Here is a 20,181-nt window from a genome sequence, read left to right as displayed (position 1 = left end):
TCTGAATATATCGAATAATAAAACTGGTAAATATTAACACGTTAGGCTGTCATGTTGAAAATGTCAAGGATTTTGTGCGCTAGCAAAACAAGCTACACTAAAACTGATTTACTGTGTTTCGGAGCGTTCAGAGTGTTTTATTCATTCATTTTCTCTGATGGCGGCCCTGCGGGGTCCAGAGGCGACCGCTTGAGAAGAAGATTTGCACGCCATGTCTCAGAAGGATTCCAGTCTTTATTACTCGCAGATACAAATCAAACAGATCAAGAACAAATGAGAGAAAACATTCGTGACAGAATTTGGAAGGGCCATCGACTCGGGCTCAGTCTCAACAGTGGACGGTCTTCCTGTTCTACCTAATCGTTGCTCCAAGGCCTAGCTTGGCTACTCAACACAAGAAGCCACCTACTCAAGAACAAAGACAAAGTAAGGCAACGTAGAGCTAGTAAGCTGTCCCATAACTGGACCATGTTACACAGTAACTATTCTAAAAATGTAACTTCCCAGGCTTTATTTGTGAACCGGTTCCTAAAGTACAGTTAATGTTCACGCATCGTTAAAATGTTTTAACTTTGGTTTCGAACATGCACGTGTGAGGTCGCGAGAACCACCCGTCCACCGGTAAACAGGGTTTTCCTTGCTGTAACAGAATGGCGTGCTCACTTCTTCGGGTCAAACTAGACATGGAGGTCACTAATATTGCTAAGACTATGAAAATAGCCACTGAGCCTGGAAGAAAGCGTTGGTTTCACAAACAAAGGCGAGCGACAAATGGTCCGTGACACCTTAAGAGAATCTTCCCAGCTCACGGCAACTAGCAAAGGCCTAGAGAGACTTGCGCTGGCGCTTCATGAACGCCATGGAATAATCCCCCACCGGTGTGGCCTTCTGCCTCTTCATCTGCACCTGTGATTGGGCGGTGAGCTGCAGCTTGATGGCGCTGGAGTTCACCTTGGCTGCGCACAGCAGCTCCTTCATCCCCTTCATTTTCTCACTCTGAAAAACCACCACAGGGCCGGCCGGGTTGGGAGATGTCTGGTACTGGGGTGAGGGCGAGGGCGAGTCCGGACTCAGGGAGGTGGGTTTTCCTTCGGCCTCTCCGACCCACAGGCCCTGGGAGGTGCGCCGGCGCCCTCCACCCTCGCCTACCTTCTTGGCCTGAGTTACTGTGGGGGGTCCCTGGGCAGATGGGGATGTTGCGAGGGTAAGAGGGGAGTTCTGCTCATCTGGCTTGTACTCTCTTCTGGGGCATCGCCTGCGACCTTCACGGGGGTCCTCGCTGGACTGGTCATCATCGTCCTGAACCTCCGATTCTTTCGTGATGATTGTGACCTTCTGACGCACCTTTTAGATCAGAGCAAAGCCCACTTTAACTACTGCACTTTAACACCTCCTGTAGCTCATGCTGGCTGCAATTCCTCTCAATTTCCAATAATTCCCACCTGAGCGTCAAACCGGCTCAACGACTGGACCAGGTAGGTGGCCCAGCCAACGTGAAGGACAGGGGTAGGACTGCCCTCCTCCCATTTGCAGATTCCGTCATAAAAACGAAGCAGGTGTGCAAAACATTCGGAATCCTGGAGTGCAGACAGCGCTGCGGCATGTTTGGGCTGCTCCTAAAAGAGGGAAAGTGCAAATAAATTTAAGGTAGGTTAATGAAAAGAATGATAATTGAGGATCGCTGTACCCTCTTTAGTGAACTCTATGTATCCCATAATGCATTGGAAAAAGCAGTGTACTACTGATGCTCCCTATATATCCGATCACCCTTAAGGAGACAGACGTTAATTATGAATTAATAATCAAGTAGTACAGACGACCAGTGAGTGTTTCATATTTATTATTTAGAAAATGAAATTAAACTCCTTGACTGGCTAAGATGCCGTTTAAGGCAGCATCCATTTTGGGCTGTTTCCAACACAAATGTGTCCACTTAATCCAGCTCCCTAAAAAGTGAGTAGGAAATAGGGAACAAGTGTGTACTTTGAGGAAAAGTCACCACAGTATAAAACTGAATTCCTCCGTCCTTATTCACACCGACAGTTAGAAGTGACGGCTGCCTTTAGATTTGAACCTAGCGCCTCTTCAGATGGGAGCCCACCTTGTCAGCACCTTCTCCCACGCTCTCTGTACCAGTGGTTGTCTCCTTCAGCAGGTTGGGGATGACATCATTCGCAATGTCAAAGAACTCTTTGTAGATCTCCTCATCCTCACGGAAATAGTTATACCTGGATGAGCAGGAATCGGAATATTAAAGGCTGTGACATCCTGATTTATACGGTTCAAAACGGAGACGGGACATTTGAAGCCAACATTCAGAATGTTGACCCAATATATTGACTGAACAGGTCACTCCAATAAGCCACACATGATAAAGAACTCTTTCTAGTACTGGATTCTTTGTGCTTGAAGCAACAATTTCACTCCTTTTTCTAGATGATCCACAAAAGGAGGCTAAAATGGAAAAACAATGGAAGGGCGGGAAACGGACGTTGACAGAGGATGTTGTGGCTCAGCGCTGGTATTTATAGCAGCACCTAATGAGCATTGAGTTTAAAAGGGATGGGAGCGTATAATGACATTAGCCCGACTCCTCCTTAAATAAGCATAGCTTAGCTATGCACTTAATCTTCTGTTGGTTATAAGGAGGTTCGGTTGGTTGTGATGGCCCAATTCTTGATTTCTGTCTACAGCCTGACGAATATTCCTACAGAAAATAAACATCTAGAAATCATTTTAGTCGAAGAGACTCACTCTTGCATCACTTGTGCTGCCTCTGCCCAGGCCCTTAAAGCTTCCTGCACATTTCTGTGCCTGTAGTGGAAACCGGCCAGATACATGTAGGGGTAGATGTGCTCGTTATTGTAGTACTTCTGAGCAGAACCGACAGCCTAAAAATCACAATAAGGACACTTTTTAAACATCTGGGGGAAAATGTTGGTCCCCTGAAGACGTATTGTATCTTTTGTAATTGCAGAGCTGCATTGTGAACTGCTGTAGATCTATAAACTCCAGAATACACCTCAGTTTACCTTCAGATGGATCGTCAGGGGCGTCTCCTTGCCTGGAATAGGATCTTGATCTTCAAGGTCTGCCAGCGTGCCCAAGGCCATTGGATACCTAAAGGAATAAAATGAGATATTAGAAAATGTGACAACCACAATCACTTGAGGGGCAGTTTAAAGACTCATTTAAAGACCTTCAGATGGTATATTTTCCCTACAACCTCACCTGTCAAGATCTCCTCGGTCATACAGCAACCACAGAAGTTTCTGATTGATCACGGAGAAAGAAAAAGAGATATTAAGAACTGAAACTGTCCTTTTGCAAATGCAGATTTTAACATATACATAAATAAAAGCCAGTTTTCTATAAAAAGTATTCGGCATCTTTGAAATTAGTCAGATAATACAATTTTTACCCATAAATATAACCGATAATAATAATGTAGATGGCGCAAAATATATGCAGCATTTATCAAAGACACGAAGAGGGTGTATTCGTTGTTGTGAAAGGAGTCGACATGGCAACCGTTCATGAATTTCAAAACATAACTCCCAAAAAGTAACTGAAAACGTATTATCAAGACAACAAAGTATGGATGGTTAGAAATGAATGTCAGTTACAAATATAAGACGCATCCATCTGTGCTCATTGTATCTTGGCCTTTCTTTCTGCATCGCATGACCACTAGGTGGGGGTAAATATCTCTAATTACGTAGCCTTTTATACAGTAAAATTTGTCTGGTGTCACCTAAAAATTCTGCAAAATGATTTGTTTAGAATAAAGGTCAAAATGAACATGTTTGTTATTTTGTTTGTTTTCATTTGGTGTCCAAAGTTATTCTAAGGAGAATGGTAGGCACTGATATACCAAATTCCTCTCTCGTCAATGCCCCATACGGTCTAAATACAGTGATAAAGATGGAAGAATTACTTTAAGGAAATCAAAAGGTGACTTGTAAACTACGGAACAGAAATGGCAGCTTGGGCGGGAAACGATTTTAAAGTGCAAAGAACATCGAGGGCCTCACTTGTTGTAGCTGCAGGAGCTCAGAACTGTCGGTATGAAGGTCAAGCGAGGGGTTAATGGCACAGACCATGAATGCTACCTCCATGTTTCGGTCACACTTCATGTAAGAGCCTTTCAGATACAGCCAGCTCTGGGGGAAACAACCACAAGGAGAGATGTCAATAGAAATGGGAATTCTGAAATAACTCAAAGTGCACTTATAAATATTTTCTCATAGCTTTCAGCGTAAATGGTCAGACAGCGATGCTTTATGCAATCCCTCCCGAAATAGCTCACCTTTTCACTAACACCTGCTGCAACCGTTTGTCCACGCCGGTCCTCGTTTCCCTTTCCATGCCACGTGACTTCAGCAGTTTCTTCACCGTTTTTACCAAAAATGACCCAAGCGTGATCCTCCGAGAGTGCCAGGTGGACATCCTTCAGACCCAGGACCTGGCATGCAGCCACTACAGCAAAGGCCACACCAGAACTGTCCAATTTCGTACCTGGTTGGAAATGAGAAATTAAAAAAAAAAGTTTTTATGGTTTTTCAGGACGACGTGGGATGATAAATATGCTTGTTGGAAGAGTTGTTGAGACGCACCAGTGATAAGACTGAAGAGCGACTGTATGTGAGCGCGGTCCTTGAAGTATGAGCGACTTAGACTGTTCCAGATCACATCAGAAACCTTCTTCACCAGCTCTCTGCTGGAGCCTTCAGCAGTTCTTCGGTACTCAGAAAGGTCCACAGTGCCACGGATCTGTGCCGTGAAGCGCTCATACAGTGCAGAAATCATGCCCAGCTCCACAGTAGGAAAGCAGGAGTTCGGACAGTCCGGAACCAGGGGTTCAAAACGGACACCTGGAACGTTTACAGGGATGACCCTGTTCACAGCTAGGAAGTGCTCGACAAAACCGAGAACCAGGGAAAGAAGGGCAAGGTCAGGCTCAGGTTTGTGGAGCTCGGCCTCGAAGAGCTGAACCACGCCATCGATCCCTCGCAGGGGGAAGTGCTTCTTTTGGGCCGAGTGCAAACCCATGGCGCTCTCAAATAGAATCAGATGCTCATCTGCAAGTGAAACATGAATCATTTCGAGTTCTGATCATCAACAAACCTTCATCTTTGATTGAACATAATACATTTTCTCATCTCCTCCACACCAGGAATTGTTAGCCCTAAAATATATTAGCGTGCAGTATCTTATTTAAAAACGCCTCCATTAAATATGTAAAACTTAAACTGTCTAGTGTTTACGGGAACATCACGTTGCATAATGTTGGTTCCCTCAGTGCCATTCATATAAGCGTGTGGGCGGGGCACTCGACAACATCCACTGCTCAAACCCAATGGAAACTATGACACTACAGCATCAAACCTTATATCAAAACGTTGCTGCAACATCGCAAACACTTTGGACTTTAGTTTTCATTCAGAAAGAAAGGCTAGGATGAATAAAATACTCTGCTAATCCGGCTGGCCGTCATACACGATGTTGCTAACGTAAGCAGGCTATTCATGTGTGCGCACGTGTAACGTTGCTAGTTTACTAGACTTCTTGAAATAACCTTAAGATACAAAGAACCGGAATATACGCACACATCTTATAGCTGGAGGTCAGCTAGCCGAGTTCGGGGTAGTTGTGTCGCTAAAGAGCTAACTAGCTACTACTTTTGCTAAACACGCCACTTAAGTCTACGGCTTACAATGGATACGCAGAACCGTTCAGATGTATCACAAACATTCAGTTGAATCATGTTGCGTTGTATAACGTACCCGAATTTTCAAATCCTTAATCACATGTTTTTGTTTGTTTCCCCCCTTCTTTTGCCGCGCAGCTCAGTATGTTCGAAAATCAAACGCACTGTGGATGTGACCACCTCTGTGCGCGTAAAAATCGACGATTTCCAATATGATACGCGGTAGCGCTACAATACAAACAGCACGTAGGCAGACGCATCCCTGTAGTTACAGATCTTATCCAGCGCGTACGCGGAATGCCGGGAAATGTAGTCACTACTGTGTTATGTCGTATATTCCAGTAGAGGGAGGTACAACGCCATTTTACCCGAGGCTGACAAAAATCTATCGGCTTTTGCTATAAATTACTTCATAAATACAACAATTTATAGTGATAGAGATTAACACAAAATAGTTTATCATTGCACATGTAATTTATTTTAAGCATCGTGTGTATGCTCAAATTCTGATCAACACAACGTTTACGTAAATGTATACACTGCATTTCGCGTACAGTATATGTTACCAGCACACGCTAACCTTGGATTTTGTTCAAATGATGTTGTAATCAAAGTCTGTAAATGTATACGAGAATAATACGCAACACTTAGCCTTTAGCACAACTAGGTTTTTTTCTCGTGCTACCTTCACTAGCTGTCGATTTTTTCACAACACTTGTTTACTTTCCAAAATAAATTTTAAAATATAGCATTAAGGTTCAGCCGATAGATCCAGACATCACTAATATATATTTATGTATAACAAAATAAACACTTGAAAATAGTCGTGAGTAAACACGACCCGTTTTCCTTTGAATGGCTTGGATGCACCGAGGCGTGTCGTGTCCGTGAACGTCTCACAAGCCGACATGTTTTACCAGTCTTCGTCAGCCTTGTTTTCCTCCATCTCTTCCTTTCTCTCGCTTTGAAGTGCGGGTCTCGCTGTCTCGCTTGGGAAATTTGAGAAGGTTAAACGACGCGTTCAAAGGGTCGAGTAAGTGTATTTGTGTCAAGATAATAGGCTTTGCGTTCGTGCAGTTTTCGTTGAAGGTACAATACAATGGATTCGATGACCCAGTCGTCCCAGATATCGTCATCTCACGGGTTTGCCGATGGACAGAACGCTGCAGCCAAAGAATCTAAACTGTCCGGTAAGAAAATGTTGAATATGAGCTATATATGATTTAGATTCCACCTAGCATGAAGCCGTTTCTTTTTATATTTAAGCATTTTAACGATTGATCCGTTGTTTGGTGTCAAGACAATGTCGACCTGCAGCATAACCAAAGGGAACAAACGTTTGGGTCCGTACCTCACTGTTTTTGTTCTAATGGGGGGTGAACACATGACATAATCAGTCGCTCATGCCAACCGTATTGATTTCCCCCTATTGTCACGTCATCCTCAAAAGTTGCTATGGATCGAGCGCCCATTACAGCTTATCTTTATGTTATAGACTGCGGCATTCTTTCTAAATGACAGTGCGGAAATACGGCTCGGACAATCTGCGCAAAGGGGCTTTTTTTTGCGGTGCTAATGCATCGAGCCTGAGCCGATGCTTAAAAGTGGCCTCTTAAAGTCATAGCCCGGTTTATGTTGGGTCCAAGATTATTACTCTGGTGGTATCATAGGTTAAATTTAGAGGAGCTATATATTTATATGCATACGTGCATATATGCATGCACGCATAGACAAGGTGGGGCTGAAACGAGGGAAAGTGATTAAGAGAAAGAAATGCTGCAAGACAAGAGCACGCCAAGCCTAACCTGCCCAGCCTGTACTCTCTGAACCGACGGAAACGCCACACCTTTTTTTTTTTTTTTTAAATAAACCACCTCAGCAGCTTCCACTATCTTTTAGAAAATTGATCAAGAGGGAACTTTGACATGTGAAATTTTAGTGTTGCAACATCGTGGCATCAGAGCTTACATAACAACCTTTTTGAGCCTGAAATCTGTCTGCATTCTGTACAGTTAAGGATCTCATCCACTGGAGGGACCCCAAGAAGTCGGGCCTGGCGTTTGGTCTGTCCATGCTGCTGCTGCTCTCGCTGGCAGCGTTCAGCGTCATCAGCGTCGCCTCCTACCTGTTGCTTGCCCTCCTCTGCGTCACCATCACCTTTCGCATCTACAAGTCTGTAATCCAGGCTGTGCAGAAGTCCAGCGACGGACATCCCTTCAAGTACGTGCGAGCGCTCATCTCTTCGATGTTTCTGCATCGCGATGGTCCCGATGAGGTCTCCCAGCTGCGGGGTAAAAGAACGAGCCCAAAGAAGTGCTTTCGGGAGCTCTTTGAAACAACCAGGACGCTTCCTGGAGCTGGCTGTCTGACCAGACTGCGTAATCATCAGAAATGAGTCTTGGCAAGAGATGCGACCAAAACCCCAACAGTCTCTGGCTGAATTCCTGCCTGCAGATGAGACGGTTTCAGAAGGTCACCCCGTCTCTGCAGCACCCCGCCGATCTGGGCTCTGCTGCACAAAACTCCCTCCACACTAAAAGACACCTAAAAGCCAGCTTTTAATTGTTTTTGCCACAATTAATTCATTAATTAAGCATCGTGTTTTGAGGGGAAGCAGATATGGAGAATACAGAAACGTCCTCAATGCAAACCTGATTATTCCATAAAGACTGGAATTTTGGCCAAACACGCCTCACCTAAATACCGAGACCGTCTGAGTACTTATGTTTATAAAAGATTTTCTTTCTTTTTCAATTGGGGAAAAAAGAAATCTTGCTCTTTGGTATTAAGGGCAGATTGATGAGGATAAATTCTTCTTAATGTTAGCAGAAGGCTGCAAAGTAAGAAAATATTTAAAGGTAATATTTCACTTACATTAAATGCTGATTTTCTTTATTCATCAATCCTGAAAGAAATACTGTACATTTTATCAATCTGGTCCAGACCCCAAAAGGTTTTTACATATTTAAGCAGCATTTCAAACCTTACAGGACAACAAATATACATAATCTCCTGGGCAAAATGAAGACATTTCTCCAATGTTGCTTGATGATTTGCAAGACTTTTGGCTGCTTCTTTTGGAGCTTACGTCCCATCTTCTTCCCTCTCTGCAGATCACTGATAGAAAAGGATGTCAGCATCCCACCAGAGACGTTCCGGAAGCACGTGGACTGCGGTCTGTCCTACATCAACCGAGCCTTGAAGCAAATGAGCCGCCTCTTCCTGGTTGAAGACCTTGTGGATTCTCTTAAGGTGAAAACTTCCCACCATCAATATTCAATCTTTTAAAAAGTTCTTTGAATAACCTCCAGGCGTCACAATGTAGCTTCAGACCTGATTTTCTAGTTGATCCACTGTGACCAAGTAAATCTGAGTTCCATCAGATTGAAATGGCTCCGGCATTAAATAGTTCACCCAGTTCTTTTCTCCTACCAAATAATTGAATTTAGACATTTTTAGCTTCTGTTGCTGCTCTTTAATGTTGTTTTTTCATCGTTTATCTCGGCCCGTCATGACATGTTGTGCATACTTTGATATTATTGTCTTGAAAATGCTTCTCCTCATCTTGGTGCTGTTGTTTGCTGCCGACAGCTGGCTGTGATCATGTGGCTGTTCACTTACGTCGGCGCCGTCTTCAACGGAATCACCATCCTCATTCTGGGTGAGCAATGCTCCTGCGCCGTCCCGCCACATTTACACACCAAAGAAGGGATCGGATGACAGTGCGTGAATCTGGATTAATAGGATCACTGACAGCAACAGGACTTGTTTTTCGGCCCAGCAAAGGCAGTTATGATCAGCGACAGCACACAAGAGGCCTCGATACTGCGCTCAGTTTTGTTTATGATGTCAAGGACCTTAAAGGTCGGATCAGTGGTTCTTATCTAAAAACAGTTCCCTCAAAAATATTGCCCCGGAGCAGCTAGTCTGGTGAGATATATAAAGTGTGGTGGACCCAAACCAAAACAAAGTGCATCAACCAGTCAGAGGGCAGGACTGGGGCTGTTCACCCGTTAGATTTCAGCTGGTGTTGGGGAGAAGCCAGACGGCTCCCTTCTGTTATGAGATAACGCCGACACGAGAATCAAAAAAACCAACACAATTTGGATGCTTTTGGGTCCCATGAATATCTACCCAAATCACACATCTCTGATATATTTGACCTGTGGTTCTCCTATACGGGAGGTTCTTTTGTAATGGTCTCTTTCTGTTCTCCAGCCAACATTCTTCTGTTTGCCGTGCCTCCAATTTACGAGAAAAACAAGGTAAGCCTGATATATTGCTCTCGTAACGGCTTCCAATGACAAATGTGTAGTTTTAAGTGCAGTTATGACACCCCTTGTTTAAAGGCGGTGACTCCCAGTGGTGACTCCCTTGATGGCTACAACAGCGACGGCCTCCCTGCTTGTTGCCTTGTGCCCAGTTGTTATATAGCACATATGTAGAGATTAGGTGCAGCCTTTCATTGAAATAACCGATGCCAGCAGCGCTCCTTAATGTATATTTTTATCGTTAAGGACACAGCAGAAGGCTTCACCCTGAGATAGAGTAGAAACCTTTTGCTTGAACCAACCTTCGACTTCTTGAACTTCGACTGGTCTTGAACATTTTGCTAGCAGAGATCAGTTGTAGATTACCCCTGATATCATAACTTTAGGGCACCCAGATGGTGTGTGAAAGATAAAAACCAGTTGCTTGAAACCAGTTTGAATGAATCACAGTCACAATGGCAGCTTTTTGCAGCCGTGGCCAAAGACTTTGCTCACAACTGCTTGTTAATATCCAGCGTTTCTCCACTCGGACTTCAGCTCTTTAGTCGCTGTGGTCCGACGGAGGATTTTGAGCGGTCTATTTTGGAAAGGTTTGTTTAAATCTGAGCTTTTTTTCCAGAATGAACGTAACATCTTCCATCCTTTTTCTTCCAGACCCAGATTGATAAGTACATGGATTTAGTGCGTACTCAAGTCAACACAACGATGGCCAAGTAAGTAAACGGGCCTGTCTACCTGGCAGCCGTCCTCCAACGGGCCAGTTTACTCTTTCCCCACTTCCTTTATGACCCTTCGTCTCTTCCTTCAGGTTGCAAGAGAAACTCCCCGGAGCTGTGAAGAGCAACAAGACCGAATAAGGGATCTTCCCACCAGACCTCGTGTTAGCTCATCCTCATCCTCATCGTCTTCATCACCGCCCTCTTTCCAACACGTACCCCTCTCCAGATAAAACCAGATCCCTCCGGTCTTAATTCTTTTTCTTTCTCCAGCAACCATCAACACGCATATTACACTGAACCTTGCTACTGTATGTAGAAAATCTCTGAACTACAGGATATTTATTGTAAAACTACTGCAAAACATGTAAGTGTTGAAAAGTGCTGTTACTATGCAGACGGGGGCGTTGCTACTAAGGGGAAATAAAAGGAAACATCCGATCCTTAACTGCTAGCATGCTACAAAGGAAAAGCATGTGGGGTTAAGAGACCAGACGAGTCATCTATGGATGTTTGAGTCCGCTAATGGTTGGGTCAAGGGTCATGTAGTAGATCTCTCCATGTAGATGAGTGGAGGATTTCAGCTGGAATATTAAACAAATTGTAGTGGAAAAAAAAACATTTAGGTGTTATTCTTGGAGGTTTTGACGCTTTTTGCTTTGCTGTTGATGTGTGGATGGATAATCTTTGCAACTGAAGTTGGTAATTGGTTTGTTGTTATTAACCGGCCTGACGCTAAGATCGTTTACATTCTACTTACAGGCACTTGTGTGTTTTTCTGCGATGCACTGAACCGTCGTGTTTTTTTGTTCAAGCCGCAAGTACGTTGAAATAAAATGACTGGAACACGGAACTCTTCCTTTTCTCGTTCCTTTTCTGATTTTTATTGATCTTTTTTTAAAAAGGAAAATTTGATCAAGAGGATACCGCCTGCCCGATTTAAAATAATCGCAATTTTGCTGCAAAGCTTTAATGACTACATTTAAAATGGAAATCCACATTTGATTGAGTACGGTCTCTAACTTTCAACATTAAATAGACTGATTCTTGTATAGGTAAATTTGGTGTGGATATTTACTACCTACTGGCATTTTGTAATGTACATTAATTATTCTAAAATCACAGCTTTGTTCTGAATTATACACACTTTGAAATTAAACACCCCTTAGATTTGTCAGGGTTTGTCTGAATTTAAAAAAGCAAATATAGATTTCAACATTCCCCTTTAAAATCTCAATAAAGAGAACAAAAGACAGGCGGCGACTGACTTTATTCTGAGATGGAGAGCATTTGACATGATAAGCAAACTTAAGCACTTAACTTTTAATAATTAATCACTTCAATCAAGGGAGTAGTCGGCTCTTAGTTCTCAGACAAAGGGGAGTGGTGATGAAATGAATTTCTCTGTCAGGGTGTAAAAGCTAGCTTGTATTACTCATGAGTCATTCATGAAATGAATAACTTGGTCAAATACATATTTTATGTATTTTATGTTTAAGTGTTGAGATATTCTCTTGTAATTTTATTTGGAGAGATAATTTTAAACTTTTAATACAAGTTTCTTTATAATCTACATTAAAACCCGCTTTGTGCTCTTACGATTAAAGTCTTTTCCTGAATTTCCTGTTTCTGTTGACTCCACCCAACACCAGACCTTTATTTGAAATCAAAACTGATCTATTACTTTTACTCACATTCCTAGCAGCATGCTAGCTCATTAAAACTTGTTTGGTTATATTTACTTCCTATGAAGTGTAGAAATGGATCAACAATGATCCAATAATTAAATAACTACAGCGATATATGTGCAGAAATACAAACATTTTGAGCTATAATTCATTTATTAATTATTTGGACATTTTAATTAATGTATTTCCCCATTTGTTAATTTATTCACTTGAGTGTTGCTATACGCTAATTTGGTGGGTGGTGCTGGACTCTATCTGGGACAGGATTGGTTGCTATGGTGAGCTCTTTGGGCATGATTATTACTTATAGGTTCTCCGTTGGGTCCCTGACACCCTGGCCATTGCTCATTAGTTAAGATCATTTGCGAATCACTTTTAGCATGTGTAGCTAGCATCAGTCTACGCTAACAAGGAGCAAAGGTGATGAATAAAGACATCGAAGACATGTGGAAATGTATAAATGTGTACATACATATAAATAGTACATATTATGCTTCAATTGAACAATTGTATTTATTTGGGAATTAATTAATTTGATAACTCATTCAGGGGTGTACCCTGAATGCTCCAGCACCCTCCCCATGACCCCGAAAGTGATAAAGGGAACAAAGACCTTATCCAAAAAAACAAATAAACCAGTGATCTAACTGGTTTTCCCAAAAGTCACATTTGACAACTGACTTCAAAGTCGGACTACCAGTTATTGTCAAAATCATTTTTTATTGTTATCACTTTTTCTTAACAGTGAATTGGGAAATTAAAATGCTACCAAAGTTGAAGTGAGTGATTAAAAAACAAATCCATCGGCCTCCAGCCTGTACAGCAACACACTGAATGTTGCTGCATCAACCACCAGCGGGACTGAAAATCCAGAACCTATTTACAAAGTTTGTGGAACACATAATATGAAATGCAGTGTGAAAAGTGCTTGAACAAAAGAAAGAATTCATATTTTTCGTGCGGTTCTTGCTAAGTCGCAGGCGGCGAACGGGGTGAAAGCGGTTGTCACGGCGACAGAGACACGCCACGAAGGAGCAGGTACATTTCTCTTCGGCTGCAAATGAGAAAAATAGAAATATATATACGAGCATCCTGACAGGGTGGAAAGCTTGTGGACATTTGACATTTCTGGAGGACAAAAGTGCTCTTCCGTTGTTCCGATACGCAACATTAATTCATTCACTTAAGACTCTGGACCCAGAGATAAAAATCTGGCCTTGCTCAGAAACAGGCTACCTGAAAATTAAATATACACCACGAGGCCATCGCTCATGGAGGAGTCCTGATAGTTATCCCCGTTTTTTTCATATAGGTGGCTATGTCTTACTACAAAGTGCAAAATAAATTTTTAGTGTCTTCACAGAACAGGTGGCGCCAAAGGTTCGATACCCTCTTAGCACAGACTCAACTGTTCACAACGTCGCCCCGTCTGACGCCTCTAGAAAGGTCTCCGTGGTAACAACAACAAACTCACGACCCCTTTGTGCATTTTCTAAATAAATTAGGGTTCAGCAGCGAAAGATTTCTCTCTTTTCTTTGATTGAGTGTTTCTGCAGGGATGAAATAATGCGACTAGCTTAAAATGGTTCCACGGCTCCATCGCGGGACCCGGTCTGACCCAGAGGAAGAGGTGCAACACGAACCACGGATGGGATACGCAATCCTTACGCAATCCACACCTGCTCACAATCGCCCACCTTTCTCGGTCTGGTTGCGACCTTCTTTATGGTATAATGACCATATCCTATAATGACTTTTTTTTAAATTTGATGGAAGAGGAGTAAACAAACAGGCACCAAAACTTTACATCAGGTGCCTCTATTGGCATATTCTGTTTTCATGGTACTCGTGATAGTGCTAAGGTAAAAAAAGTAAAGTTACAGTTAGTCACAATCCGGCAGATTTCAAAGCTTAACTGTCATTTGCATTGAACTGTTGGGGCAGGTTGCGGTTTGCATGGCTAGTTGGTTAGCGAACATTTGCTGATCTTTCCTGTGAAAAGTCCATTTGATCCAGTTTCAATGATGACCCTTTCAACTCATTCTGAAAAATCTGTGTGGACAAAGTCAAAGATTGGAGGGGGAGGGATTGTTTTCGAGGCAAGGTGGAGAGACGGGTGAGAGCCCTTTTCTAAGTGCTAAAGTGTGCCGGGACGGCAGTCAGCTCAATCTGCCCGTGGTCCTGGGACAGGAAGCAGTCGTCCGAGTGGGTCAGCTGCAGGGCTGTCTGGTTGTAGCTCAGCATCACCTGCTGCTTTTCCTCAGTGCTGTACTTCAGAGAGTGGGGGTGCACCTGGTGGATGTGCCTCTTGATGGTGCTGACCTTCAGCGTGGCCAACGTGGCCGCGCACACCATGCAGATGAGCCCGTGCCTGCGGCAGTCGTAATCCATCAGGTACTCCATCCGCCAGCGCACCTGGTAGTTCCTCCTCTGGTCCTTCCCGGGGTAATGGCTGTAACGCAAGGGTGCGGCCGCGGCGCCGCCGTCCCTTCTCTTAGCCTCTCCTCCGCCATCTGCCGCCATCTGCTCCTTCTTTGCCTTAGTGCCGGGTTTTCTGACCTCTGGGGACTGGTCCACGGTATTGAGGACCTCAGGTCTGCTCAGGTGGGGTTCTACTAGAAAGACGTGTGGATCAGAGGGAAGTTTAGTGAAGCGACATTACGATAACAACGATAAACATGGCTTTTGGACCGGGGACAGCTCACCATCACGTATTTCTTCTCTAGAACATTCTTTGGTCCAGGCAGCTGCCATGGCTTCCCTCTCCTGCCGACTCAGCGTCGTCGTCTCCGGGTGGCATTCCTGGATGTGGCGGCGGAAGCAGCTGACCTTGGACTTTTGCAACACCTGAGAGCACACCATGCAGAAAGTTCCCAGGCCCTGAGGCCCGTACGCCACCAGATAGTCGAGGCGAAGCCGCCAAGGGTCCCTGCTGCACAGCTCGTTCTTCCTGGACTGGTGACACAGCCGAGATCCGTGGTCCAGAGCGCTGACGCCACCGTCTTCGCCGATCAGAGTGTCCTGAATAAAAGTGCCATTGCCTTCTGGGTGGAACTCTGTGTTGATTTGGATCGCTTCAAGCTCTTGAGCAAAGAGGTCCACCCCGCAGTCTTTGGTGCTGGGCTCTGATTTGATTGAGTTTTCTAGCTCTTCTATAGGGGGACAGAGATTAACACATCATAGAGTATATGAAGGGATAAAAGACGTAAAATCATTATATAAACTACAGCTAGGGCCAATTAACAAGACTAGGGGTCAAATTAACAGACCGTAAAGTCCAATCTGGACCACAGAAGAACCGAATATGAACAAATGTCTGAAAGACATTGGCTGCAGTTCCTTATTTTTCCATCAGGGGCGCACTGTTATATTAATATCATTAATTTGGTAATATTAGGAAATACAATGGAAAATAGTTTATTTTCCTTCCAATATAACTAAATCTTTTGCATTTGAAGAACATCTCAGTCGTGTATTTTTCAGTTCTTTGCATGGAAATTTAAGAGATACAGCTGGAGTTTATTTATGGGTTTTTATGACGCTCGTTTAGTGTTCTGGTCCACTTGAGATGAATTCCTGCTGTGTGTGACCTCTGGATAAAATGACATTCCGGAAACAAAAAAACTTTCTGTGGGAATGCTAATTATTGGCTCTCACCGTGAGTCTGAGTCCAGGATTGAAGGATGCAGTGCTTCTCCTCTGAACTGTACATCAAGGAGTTGGGATGGGTGTCCAAGACGTGGCTCTTGATATGGTCGAGGTGAAGCGAAGGCAGTTCCCCTCCACACACCATGCACAGCAGCCGGCCAGCCTCGGCTTCGTACTCCATTAGGAACTCCTGTCGGAACCACGCGTGCAGCGAGTCGTTCAGGTAGCGTTCCAGAGTTTGGGCTGACGGTCCGAACATGTCCTGTTCCCTCTCTTCAGACTTGACCGCTTCGTGGCTCTCGGAGCAGGCGGAGAGGCTGGAAGGCTGGAGCTGCTCTTCCTGCAGGGATGCGTCCCCCGGGGATTCTGTGGTATTCCCAAAGTTAAAAAAAAAAAAGAATTGAGACGAGTTGTTGAAATCCAAATAGACTCAATCGTCAAAATCATCTAAATGATAAAAACTACATAAATACTCACAAACCCTAGAATTGATCATATTTCCTGTACTTATAATTTGCAGGTCTAAAGAAAGAGAATGTGGTTAAGTTTTAGTAACACGTCTGCTTTTTTCCCCCTCAATAAAACGGCACATTTTTACACACCCACACTGACGAGAGCTTCTCAGGGTGTTTTCACACACGCTGGTACGGACCAAAAACACGCTGCAGGAGAACAGAAAACCACACATTGTTTCTGTTTTGTGATCTATTACGATCCGCGTTCACGCGTTTGTTTTCAGTCCGGTCCAAACGCCGCACCACTGGCAGAGCTTCATGTTTCCATGACGACCGTCAGAGGGAAAAAACGACGTCTGGTACGTCTTGACTCCATATAGATAAAGGTAGCAATGGGGACGCACGCACGAGAGTACCTGCGTTACTTGCGGTGGGGTCGAGGATTGTGATGTCGAGGAACGTAATGACGGAATGACGAGGAACGTAATACTTGTGGGATACTCCAGGCAGCTGGTGTGGTCCACCACACTACCGAAACGGACCCCAAGGGCCGCCTGGGTCGACCTAAAGTCCTTTCCCTTCTCAGCCTGACACATCGTCACGCCTTCCTCTGCCCCCACTACCCAGCATGCATCACCCTCGTTCTCATTTGGCGCACGAGCGCGAGTAAAGTCCTCACAAACGTACCGGCGGTCTGTTGCTCTGACTCCATTTGCTCCTTCTCTTCCTGAGGTGAAGGCGTCTCCGAGCTGTAGGGCTTGTGCCCCCCCTCCATGCTCAGGTGACTCTCCCACACCGAGCGGATGACTTCTTTGTCGGCCGTGCTCCACAACAAGGAGTCCGGGTGCTTCTGGCGGATGTGCCTCTTGATGGTGCTCAGTTTTAGGGTGGCCAGCGAGCTGCCGCACACCATGCAGATCATCCCGTGCCGCTGGGGGTCGAAGTCCATCAGGTACTCGCTGCGCCAGTACTCGTGGTAGTAGCGGCGGTGGTCGCGACCTGGGATCCGGCTCAGGCCCGGACGGGAAGCCCTGTGGACCTTGGGTTTATATCCAGACGGCCTGGTCACCGGTGAAAGCAGAAGAGGGTGGTCGGGGCCCTCCGTGATGTTCCAGTAGCTGGTGCACGGAGATTTGACGCTCGCGAGCAAGTCGGGCCGTGGGTCCCCGAGATCGTGGCCCTTGGCAACATTGCTTTCATCTGATAGGAACAAGACAGTAAAATGATCAGTCCTGGTGAGGAATCGGCTATTTGCTCAAAAACACTTTGTTGAACGAGACTTGATTTGGGTTTAGCAAGCGGGGCTTGTATAAGGAGACAGACATTGGAACCAGGATCACCAAGGGATCCCTGAGAGGTTGTATCAGCAACGCCACGTCAATATTGTTGAAACCAAAAACACGACGGAGGCCCCAACCCTGCCCTCCCATTGGTTGGAACACTTTATTGTGGTTTTCGCAGAAACAATCTCTTTTTTTGCTGATGCGACCTGTAAATGGGTCGTACAACAATATACTGCACATATTTCACATCTCCCTGCAGCGTTATGCTAAATTTCGAGTGAAGCTCAGATATTCTCTCTCATCAATTTGTTTTCAGAAAACAGCTTTTGGACCGCCGGTATCCACACCCTTTGCTGTCAAACCAAACAACCTAAGCTGTGGAAAAGGGCCTTGGTAAGGAGGCTGACCCGAAAATGCAACGGTCACCCTGGCTGAGCTCCAGAGAACCAGTGTGCAGATGGGAGAAAACCATCTGGGGTTTATGGCGGCCGCCAGACGGAAGAGACGCGAAAGCCCATCTGGAGTTTGCAAAAACACACCTAACGGACTCCATTTGATGGAATCGGCTAACCAGCAGCCGGAGCCCTACATCGGAGCACAGTGATGGCAGAACTCTGACTGCACATCACCATCAACATGATCTGGTAAAGTAAAATGTGTCACAGAGAGAAAAAACAGTGTAAAAATAAATCAAGTGGGTGTGAAGGCACAGTCCTGTGTCATCGTCACAGTTTTGTCAACAAGGCTGAATACACCAGTCGTGCTGCCAAACCAGAAGTTATCTGACCTCTTGTCTGTATACAGACGTGTCATTGTGCTTGTAAGGCTGTTACGGCATCAGGGGTTTACCAAACAAGCATCTGGGGGCGCAGTTGTTTGCGCAGATATTCTTCTTTGTTATTACAGTTTAATGAAGAAACCCCTACATTTAATATGAAGGCGAAAGTAAAGATCACTTAACATGCTCACTAACTCATTGTTTACCTTGTTTAAAATGCACGAGATAAGGTTTTGGCCAAGTCTGCTCAGTATATGTCATGAAATCAACTGCATAAAATTACAATTTAGAGCCAAATTTGTAAACTCCACTTTGAAAATGTACTTTTAACCGAATTCAGGGGACAAGAGATAACAAAAAAAAATCCTATTTAGTGCAGGAATACCATTTATGTGTGAAAGGCCATTCAAATATGCAAACGCACTTAGAAACAGTTACACTGTCAAGTTTAATTTATGTGTGCAAAAATAACTCAACTTTCATTCGAGCTGCCTATGTCCTGTACATTAAACTATAAACCCAATCCAAAAATGTAAGAAATGTTATAAACAGTTATTGAATGTATTTAAGTAACAATGTAGTTAAGTTATATTATTATATATATATATAGCTAAATTAGATAGATAGATAGATAGATAGGTAGGTGGGTAGGTAGGTAGGTAGGTAGGTAGGTAGGTAGATAGATAGATAGATAGATAGATGGGGGTGCTATAGCCCTGGGTGTCCACTAGGTGGCAGCGTTGCGTCTCTGTCCGCCAGCCTGGTTGCTGTTGAGCCTTTGTTTATAGGAGCCACTGAAAGAGGGGCCATGCTGCTCCATGGTATTGTCCCTGACACGGATTAGCTGACTGTTTTGTAATAGCCGTGGCCCCGACGGCCAACAAGGCCCACACAGGCGCAAAAGAAATAGTTAAAAATGTCACCGTGATTCTCATTTTACCTCGCAGGGCACTTTCCTCCTGCGTCGCGTCCTCCTCGCCGCTTATTACTAATAAGATCAGCTCAGCCTGGTCGCCGCTCCGGAGATCCAACGGTTCGCTTTCCTCCTTTTCTTTCTCTTCCATTACTGGCCCGGTGCTATTTGGTGCGTTCAGGGTCTCTTCTCTGGTCACCGTATCGCAGCTGTATAGCGGGACATGTCACTATGACAACATGCTACCACAATTGGACTTCCACACTGCTCGGTGCCGTTAGACACGCAACTGGCAGGCACGCTTAACGCAGAACCCCACCGCACACACATACGCACAGCCACGCACGCACGCGCACACGGACATACACTCACACACACCGTGCGGGATAAGCCCGAGTCAACTTTATAAATACACGCGCTATTGTATTTTCCTATCGAAGACAGTCCGTAGCTACGCACTGTTTAACACAGAAGGGCCCAAGGACAAGTCTATATTAATGCATTTAATAAATCTTGTCTTCAGGGTGGGGAACCGAACCACTGGGGCCCCTGGGGCACCTTAGGGGGCTCCTGGGTAAATTTAAAGAGACAGTAGCAAAATGCACGCCAACCTTGGGGGGTACAAGCGGAGTTCATATGTGTCTCAATTAATAGTTAAAATAAGCATAATATAGAAAACCTCCAACCTGCGGTTCGAACATTAGATAGATAGATAGATA

The 20,181-nt window shown here is 44.5% G+C and overlaps 3 protein-coding genes across 4 annotated transcripts; 1 reads left to right on the top strand and 2 right to left on the bottom strand.

Annotated features, from left to right (window-relative positions):
• Nucleotides 1-214: 214 nt before the first annotated feature.
• Nucleotides 215-5,994, bottom strand: men1 (multiple endocrine neoplasia I). Its single transcript, XM_057026476.1, has 10 exons — nt 5,787-5,994; nt 4,617-5,081; nt 4,310-4,518; nt 4,035-4,163; nt 3,232-3,272; nt 3,033-3,120; nt 2,755-2,891; nt 2,102-2,228; nt 1,443-1,616; nt 215-1,344 (listed from the first exon to the last, which is right to left on the bottom strand). The coding sequence occupies exons 2-10, from the start codon at nt 5,050-5,052 to the stop codon at nt 826-828; spliced, it is 1,860 nt and encodes a 619-aa protein (XP_056882456.1). The 5' UTR covers nt 5,053-5,081; nt 5,787-5,994; the 3' UTR covers nt 215-825.
• Nucleotides 5,995-6,599: 605 nt separating this feature from the next.
• Nucleotides 6,600-11,550, top strand: rtn3 (reticulon 3). Its single transcript, XM_057026482.1, has 7 exons — nt 6,600-6,900; nt 7,723-7,930; nt 8,824-8,962; nt 9,302-9,371; nt 9,929-9,975; nt 10,636-10,694; nt 10,790-11,550. The coding sequence occupies exons 1-7, from the start codon at nt 6,810-6,812 to the stop codon at nt 10,836-10,838; spliced, it is 663 nt and encodes a 220-aa protein (XP_056882462.1). The 5' UTR covers nt 6,600-6,809; the 3' UTR covers nt 10,839-11,550.
• A 1,535-nt stretch (nt 11,551-13,085) lies between these two features.
• Nucleotides 13,086-19,984, bottom strand: zfta (zinc finger translocation associated). 2 transcript variants are annotated; one of them, XM_057026473.1, is made up of 5 exons: nt 19,490-19,984; nt 17,176-17,688; nt 16,043-16,399; nt 15,091-15,537; nt 13,086-15,000 (listed from the first exon to the last, which is right to left on the bottom strand). In XM_057026473.1, the coding sequence occupies exons 1-5, from the start codon at nt 19,611-19,613 to the stop codon at nt 14,516-14,518; spliced, it is 1,926 nt and encodes a 641-aa protein (XP_056882453.1). In that variant the 5' UTR covers nt 19,614-19,984; the 3' UTR covers nt 13,086-14,515. The 2 variants fall into 2 exon arrangements, with proteins under 2 accessions (XP_056882453.1, XP_056882454.1); XM_057026474.1 differs by having other exon boundaries at nt 13,086-14,997; nt 19,490-19,983.
• Nucleotides 19,985-20,181: the final 197 nt, after the last annotated feature.

This window comes from Takifugu flavidus, chromosome 3, assembly GCF_003711565.1.
Source record: "Takifugu flavidus isolate HTHZ2018 chromosome 3, ASM371156v2, whole genome shotgun sequence".
Classification (NCBI taxonomy): Eukaryota; Metazoa; Chordata; class Actinopteri; order Tetraodontiformes; family Tetraodontidae; genus Takifugu; species Takifugu flavidus.
This window is presented reverse-complemented; position numbering and strand designations above follow the sequence as displayed.

Excerpts from the sequence above, each read along its gene's own strand:
- men1 (XM_057026476.1), bottom strand. The coding sequence starts at position 5,052 with ATGGGTTTGCACTCGGCCCAAAAGAAGCACTTCCCCCTGCGAGGGATC. Across the intron at positions 4,519-4,616 it reads GCTCTTCAGTCTTATCACTG|GTACGAAATTGGACAGTTCT; the intron begins GTGCGTCTCAAC and ends ATTTCCAACCAG. Across the intron at positions 3,273-4,034 it reads AGCTCCTGCAGCTACAACAA|AAACTTCTGTGGTTGCTGTA; the intron begins GTGAGGCCCTCG and ends GTGATCAATCAG.
- rtn3 (XM_057026482.1), top strand. The coding sequence starts at position 6,810 with ATGGATTCGATGACCCAGTCGTCCCAGATATCGTCATCTCACGGGTTT. Across the intron at positions 9,976-10,635 it reads CAATTTACGAGAAAAACAAG|ACCCAGATTGATAAGTACAT; the intron begins GTAAGCCTGATA and ends TTTTTCTTCCAG. Across the intron at positions 10,695-10,789 it reads GTCAACACAACGATGGCCAA|GTTGCAAGAGAAACTCCCCG; the intron begins GTAAGTAAACGG and ends CTCTTCCTTCAG.
- zfta (XM_057026473.1), bottom strand. The coding sequence starts at position 19,613 with ATGGAAGAGAAAGAAAAGGAGGAAAGCGAACCGTTGGATCTCCGGAGC. Across the intron at positions 15,538-16,042 it reads ATCCTGGACTCAGACTCACG|AAGAGCTAGAAAACTCAATC; the intron begins GTGAGAGCCAAT and ends GTCCCCCTATAG. Across the intron at positions 15,001-15,090 it reads TAGAGAAGAAATACGTGATG|TAGAACCCCACCTGAGCAGA; the intron begins GTGAGCTGTCCC and ends ACGTCTTTCTAG.